General features: G+C 33.7%; 1 protein-coding gene across 1 annotated transcript; it reads left to right on the forward strand.

Moving 5' to 3' along the window:
- Positions 1–1849: 1849 nt before the first annotated feature.
- Positions 1850–3929, forward strand: LOC120074611 (adenylate-forming reductase 03009). Its single transcript, XM_039027778.2, has one exon. The coding sequence runs from the start codon at positions 2067–2069 to the stop codon at positions 3702–3704; it is 1638 nt and encodes a 545-aa protein (XP_038883706.1). The 5' UTR covers positions 1850–2066; the 3' UTR covers positions 3705–3929.
- Positions 3930–7749: the final 3820 nt, after the last annotated feature.

Raw genomic sequence — 7749 nt, forward strand, 5'->3', positions numbered from 1 at the left:
CATTAAAAGAATGATATTAGGATGTTGGTTGGTCAAATTATCAGTTGGATCCTTGAATTAAAAGTTGGATAGCGTCTTATAAATAATTGCAAGAAATTATATGGTGCATACTTATGTCTATTCCATATCGGATCAATTTTTTAATTAATTTTTTTTAAAAAATCCAAACTAATGTTTAATAAAGAAATCATTAGATTAATTTTATTTGGATCGATTTATTATCATTTTTGTTTTGAATTCATCCCTTTGCTAATTTAAAATTAAAATTTGGTCTATTTCTTTCTTTTATTAATTGAAATTTGACATCTTTGTTCTTTTTTCTTGGCACTTTTCTAAGTAAAAAACATACATGGTATAATAATTAAAATACTAAAAGATAGTTTATTTTTAAAGGTATTTATATATCATTGAATGTTTTGATTGATTTTTCTAATAAACAATCAATCCGAACCAATAATTTTTTATTTTCTCCAAATACAAATCAAAATGTCTAATTTTATAATAAAAAATCATAGATTTGGATTGGTTTGATTTTTCAATTTTTCGGTTTTTTATTGGACTCCTAAAATGCACTAAAGACGAATAATAAATAAATGCTAATTAAAGCAAAAAGGCATTGTTTAGACATATTCGTGTATGAAGATTGTGTTTACTTTGAATTCAACCCTTCTAAGTAAATTGAAGAACGATCTATTGTTCAAACATGTTGAGAACTGCTTTAATTATTTCTCAATCTTACAGAAAATACATTAATCTAATATGGAAGAAGTTATTTTAAATTATTTAAAACCCTAGACACAAATCTGGCATTTTACGAGAACTCAGATTTCATTAAAATTCAAACTGATTGAAAATAAAATATCGATCAAAATTCTAAATTGTACTAACTTTTTTTAAACTGTTAGGGATAACGAGCTAGTAATTAAGATCCAAATTGGAATAAAATGACATTTATTTATTATTGTTTATTATGAATTATTTAAAATCAGAATTTAAAGTTCATTGATACGATTAATTACAAACGTTTGAAAATCGAAATAGGATTTTAGATATATTATGAGTATTAAGGGGTTGTTTGGCAGGCAATCTGAAAATAAAATTTTGAAAATAATGGATTCAAAGAAATCAGAGTTGTATTTCTTATTTTCAGATATGTGTTTAGTGGCAGATTCAGAAATTAAATTTTAATTTAAATATTTTTTCAATATGTGTTTGAAAATATATTTAGTTACTCATTAAATATTAGGTTGAATATAAATCATTACTATTAATTTCTAGACTTTTTTATGTTAAAATTTTTGTATAATCATTATTTTGTAATATCATATAATATATAATATATTACATATTTTAAATTTGACAAAAATAATTGAGTTTATAATATGAAATAGTATATTTGTTATTGTTTTTATTATTTTAAATATAATTTTGCATTTTAAAACTTTGAATTCAAAATCTATATACTGAAAACATAAAAAAATTGTTTTTTTTTCCAGAATTTGTCCTGTTTGGATCACATAAATCCAAAAATAATTTTTAAAATATAATTCAAACCACCAATCAAACATATATTCTTCGAATGGTTACTTAGAATAGAGTTTAAGTTTCCTACTAAACAGCTCCTAAAAAACTCCTTCCATATTTTTAACAGGTTAAAATGTATTACTAAATAATACATCAATTTACATATTAATAAAAGGAATGATAATAATCAATTATAAGTTTAAATTTATTTCATAACAATTTTATTTGACATTAGTTTTTTTTTAAAAAAAAATTTATTAATATAAAAAATAATAACGGAATAAAATAAAGTTACAACAATATACTATTCAGTTTGACTTGGAATGGTTAACACATAACACAAAGAGTATAGAATTATTTCAAAAGAAAAAAAAAAACAGTGTATAGAGAATGTACGTAAGGCAAACTTCAAAGAGGCTATAAATCCACCTGTACCCTATTATCACCTTCTTCATTTATCTCCTTCCTCCACTTCCATTCTTCTTTCTTCCAAGAGAAAGATTGAGTATAATTAACCAAACCACATAAAACTCAATAACATAATGCAAACGCCCGTAAGATTCTCGAGCTGTAGAGGCGTTGCCTTTGAAGTGAAGCCTCACGAGCATCACTTCTCCATCTCAAAACCCATTTCCCCACCACACCCAAGTAGCAGCATCACCACCTTCTGGCCCCGCCGCAACTCTTTTCAAATATTCCCTTCCCCATCCCCTTCTTCACTTCTAAGATCCCTAAGCAAACCCAGCAGCCATTTCTGTGACGTTGATCCCCTCTCCGACGAAGAAGAACAGCACCACCAATACGACCTGGAAGCACTCGAAGAAGGTGACCAACAGAACCAAAGCACCCCACAAAACCCGCCCTCTCAGCCTCATCCGAAGAACCCAAAATCAAGACTCTCCGTCATCCTCCTCGACCAAGGCCTCTTCACCGTCTACAAAAGGCTCTTCCTCCTGTGTCTTTCATTAAATATTACCGCCCTCATTCTTGCCGTCACTGGGTATTTCCCATATGCAAGAGCCCGCCCCGCTCTGTTTTCAATCGGCAACATATTCGCCTTGACGCTTTGCCGGAGCGAGGCCTTTCTGCGTGTAGTGTTTTGGTTAACAGTCACTATCTTGGGCAGATCATGGGTCCCACTAGCTTTCAAAACCGCCGTAACTTCCTTCCTCCAGAGCCTTGGTGGGGTCCACAGCGGCTGTGGAGTTTCGTCCATTGCCTGGCTTGTCTACGCTTTGGCACTGACTCTTATGGACGCACAAACAAGATCCCCAGCCATCATTGCTGTTGCGTCCGCAATTCTAGCCCTTCTTTGTCTTTCTTCGTTGGCTGCATTTCCTCTCGTACGACACCTCCACCACAATGTCTTCGAGCGAACGCACCGTTTCGCTGGCTGGACCGCACTCGCCCTCCTCTGGGCCTTCCTAATTCTAACACTCACTTACGATCCCATCACCAATTCATATAATAAAGATCTTGCTTCCCGTTTGCTCCAAACACAGGAATTTTGGTTCACAACCGCAATCACTTTCCTAATCATTCTCCCATGGGTTACGGTCAGGCGCGTTCCTGTTCAAATCTCTGCCCCCTCCGGCCATGCCTCCATTATCAAATTCAGCGGCGGGGTACAGCCCGGGTTATTGGGCCGGATCAGCCCATCGCCGTTATCCGAGTGGCATGCCTTCGGGATCATTTCCGACGGTGAAAAAGAGCACATAATGTTAGCCGGAGCGGTTGGGGATTTCACGAAATCCTTGGTGTCGAACCCACCCACCCACTTGTGGGTCCGAGGGGTCCACTTCGCTGGACTTCCGTATTTGGTGAACATGTACGAGAGAACTCTGGTGGTGGCGACGGGATCTGGGATTTGCGTGTTCTTGTCGTTTCTGTTGCAGAAAAGTAGGGCTGACGTGCATTTGGTGTGGGTGGCTAAAGGGATCGAGGAGAATTTCGGGAAGGAGATTAAGGAGATGGTGAATGGGCACCCGAGGGAGAAGGTGATAGTTCACGATACGGCGGTTTTGGGGCGGCCGAATGTGGCGGAGCTGACGGTGAAGGCGGCGAGAGAGTGGAAAGCGGAGGTGGTGATTGTTACGAGTAATCCGGAAGGGAGTAGAGATGTGGTGAATGCGTGTAAAAGCTCTGGAATTGCAGCTTTTGGTCCGATTTGGGACTCTTGAAAGATGAAACTGAATGACTAATGTCGATTATTACTAGCTACTTACGGCTCAGAATTAATTTACTATTAGTTATTCATTTAGTAAAGCAAAACTGTGTTTTTGGTGTGTGAATTAATTTGCATGAGTAAGATAATATATTTGCCATGCCTTTTACTTGGACTTTGGATATAAATGGAAATAGTCAACGATGGAGAAAAACACGCGTTCATTGTTCACGATGAGAAATTTTCCACTAGTGTAATCATTGAAACAAGTTATATTATCTTTTTAATTTGTAAAATTATCCATTGCTTTTATATAGTTTTATTAGATTTTTATTTTAATTTGGCAATATTCTCCGATATTCCTTAGGACTAGGTTACTGATTGTTAGGTTGCTTGCAGCACGACCTGATTCTATTTTAGTACTGCCTCAAATTTAGTGCTACTTTTGGTTATTCATTAATTTTTTTTAGACAAGAAGTTGATTATTATAATATTAAATTATTATAATTGAATTATAATAATTTGTGTTTGAAGTATAAATTATGTTAATTTGAATTATAATAGTATATATTTGAAATATAAATTATTTTAGTTTGAGTTGAAAATAGTAAACATTGTAGAAAAGGTAAAATAGTAAAAATTGTAGCAAAGAGTAAATATTGTAGCAAATGAGGGTTTTGAAATAGTGTTAGCGGTAGCTAATTAGAGACTACAAAATAGTATTTACTATAGCAAGATGTGGTTATTATACTTTTAGGATAGTTCTTGTTCCAAGCGCTCAATTTGAAGTTATTTTTTTTTATTGAGTTTGATTAAATTATAATTATAATTTTTATTAAAAAAAAAAAGATACAATGTAAATATGTTTTCAAATTTTTTTTTGAGAAAAATGTTTTCAAAATTTATAGAGGGAAACCAACATGAACATACATATCTATCAAAAAAAATATGTAACCTTGATTAAGAGGTCAAAATTCGAGTCTCGCCCTATATATTAGTTCATGATTCGTTTAAAGAAAATAACGATAAACTAATAATAGAGATTAATTTTAAGATTTACTTAAAGTAACACCAACTAAATTTACAAATTCGAAATGAACTAAAATAAATTAAATGTATGTTTTTGGGTGATTTTAAAATTGTCAAAATTATTTTCATCATTTTAGAAAATATTAATAATAATAGTATTTAAAAAATGGGTTGTCTTCAAATATAGAAAAATAACAAAATATTTACAAATATAACAAAATTTCATTGATTATGTACGATAAACTGTAGTGATAGAGGTAGATAGTGGTCTATTGCGATAGCGATATTTTGTCATTAGGAATAATTTTAATAGTTTTATCATTTAATTTAAAAAAATATATTTTTTTAAATATATTAATCATTTTTAATATGAAAAATCGCACATCGTCGTTTTCTTCTTGTTAATTCTTTATTAACGGAAAACAAAATGAAGCTAAGCATTGTTTATACTTTTTAAATAAAATTCATAATGCAAATAATTTTAAGTTTTCATAACCTTAACAAACATCTTTATATTATAATAGTTCAAGGAATGTCCAGCTAGAAAACATATTTTGGCGGGATGGATAATTTATTTTACGGGCAACCAAACAAATTATATTATTAAACTATTTTCTATCTACTTTTTCATACAATAACTGCACGGTAAGGGATTAAACCTCCAACCTCCAAATACAGAGACCATGTCAATACTATTGAACTTGTTGAGCATTAAACTCAAATTGTCAAGTTTTTGGGCAGTTTTTAGCAGGCATTTGCAAAGTCAAACGATGTCCAAATTATATGTGTGACCTATGAATTTTGGTACCCCGGATGTGTTTTTTCTGATGGTTCAAGTATCAAGTCGTTTGGTGTTTTCTATGGAAAGTTATGGTAGTTTGTGTAACGAAGGGTCAAGAATTACTACAACTTTTGAAATTTTAATTATTGTAATCTCTTTTATTTGCTTTTATTAGTGATTTATTGAAGGAATTTAGAGAGACACTTTGTGAGACTATATATAGTGGTATTGTAATCTTTGCTAAGACAAGATCGAGAAATAAATCAATAGAAGATTGAGTATTAGTGTCCATACTTTACTCTTTCTCTCTTCAATAAAAATCTCCACCACTCAAATATATATTTTTTTTCAATTTGGTATCAGAGCATTGTCAAACCATGGGAGCATAGTGTTGGGTCAGATGCAATTACCAATACTCACCAAGATAAACTTTGACAACTAGACAATTCAAATGCGTGTCTTGCTCGGTGCTCAAGACGCATGGAAAGTAGTCTAAGAAGGTCTTGAAGATGAGGCTCCAATTGCAAATCCGATAACAAACTAATTGAGGGCGATAAAAGAGATGTGCATGAAAGACAAAACCACTTTCTATCTCATGTTTCAAGTTATGGATGAGTCAGGTTTCGAGAAAATTGTAGGTGCAAAGACATTAAAGGAAGTGTGGGACACACTGGCGGAGAAGGTTTTCAAGGGTGTTGATCGAGTCAAAACACTGCGGCTCCAAACTCTTTGAAGCTAATAGGAAACAATGAAAATGAAGGAGTCAGAAGGAGTATCTGACTACATCACCTGCGTTCAAACGGTGGTGAACTAACTTAAACGCAATGGAGAAACTCTTGAAGATGCCAAGGTTCCTTTGAAGCACATGAACAAAGAAAGAAGAAAAAGAAACAAGAGGTCTTGGAGCAGGCCTTACAAACAAAGATGACCATCAAAGAAGACAAGTTAATATATGTGCAACACAACCGAGGAAGAGGACGTGGTCGTGGTGGTCGTAGTTTCGATCGCGGCAGAGGTCGCGGTCGTGGATATAAAAATGAAGAGAAAGAAGAAACGAGCCAACTAAATTGGCATGGACGAGGCCGAGGTCGTGGAAGAGGTGGTTGCTCAAATCATCCAAATGTCGAGTGTTACAATTATAGAAAATATGGACACTACACAAAATATTGCTATGCCAAGAAGAAGGTGGAAGAAAACACGAATTTAGTCGCATAAGATGAGACCAAAGATGAAAGTGTTCTCATGATGGCCCATGAAGGCATCACTCCAGACAGCGACATAGTGTGGTATCTTGACACTAGTGTAAGCAACCATATGTGTGGGCACAAACATCTTTTTGGTGATATGCAAGAGATAGAAGATGGACATTTGGGAATGTTCTAGAACTCGCAGTTCGTAAATTTTGTGTTAAACATTCTATTTATCATTAAGGTTGTTGATTTGGCATTCTATTATGAAAATTCAATGAACATATCCATGGCTATAGTATGAATACTTTATGTAACGACCCGACCTTTTGAGTACTTTGATAAGGGTCGTTACCATAATTACATACTTACATTCAAAACATTTTGACCATTGAGGAAAATAAATTTCATTAAAATAATAAAGACAGTTTTCCAAAATAAATAACAAATAAGTAAAACCTTTGTTCGGAGCCCCTAAAATAATGAAGAAAAAAAATAACTTAAACAATTAAAATTTTGACCAACATTGAGTTTCAAATCAAAACTTTTAAATAGCTTGGAAACGTAAACTGAGCATGATCACAGGTCCCTCTCGTCAACCGCCGGTCCGTTCCTATCATTACCTAAAAAACATAAATTAAGAAAGATTGAGTATAAAATACTCAGTAAGTGATCCCATTACCGGGATCATACTATGCATCCACGAGCAAAGAAAGATAGCCTGTGGCTCATACAGCTGCATCGATTTTTGATGATGAAAGGAAAACCAAAAGGAAATGCATGTCTAGTGGCCCGTAGGCACATTGTCAAACATAATAATAACATGAACGTGAATCAATCAACTCACGCATGTCTAGCGGCCCCTAGGCACACTGTCAAACATGATAATAACATGAACGTTAACCTGTCGGTTCTCATGTCTAGCGGCCCGTAGGCATACCGTCAAAACATGAAACATGAAAATAAAAGTAACATGAACGTAAACCTGTCGACTCACGCATATCTAGCGCCTGTAGTCACACCATCAAACATGATAATAACATGAATGTTAACCTGTCGGTTCA

The sequence above is a fragment of the Benincasa hispida genome, chromosome 3 (assembly GCF_027475165.1).
Source record: "Benincasa hispida cultivar pf3 chromosome 3, pf3_genome.v1.1, whole genome shotgun sequence".
Lineage (NCBI taxonomy): Eukaryota > Viridiplantae > Streptophyta > Magnoliopsida > Cucurbitales > Cucurbitaceae > Benincasa > Benincasa hispida.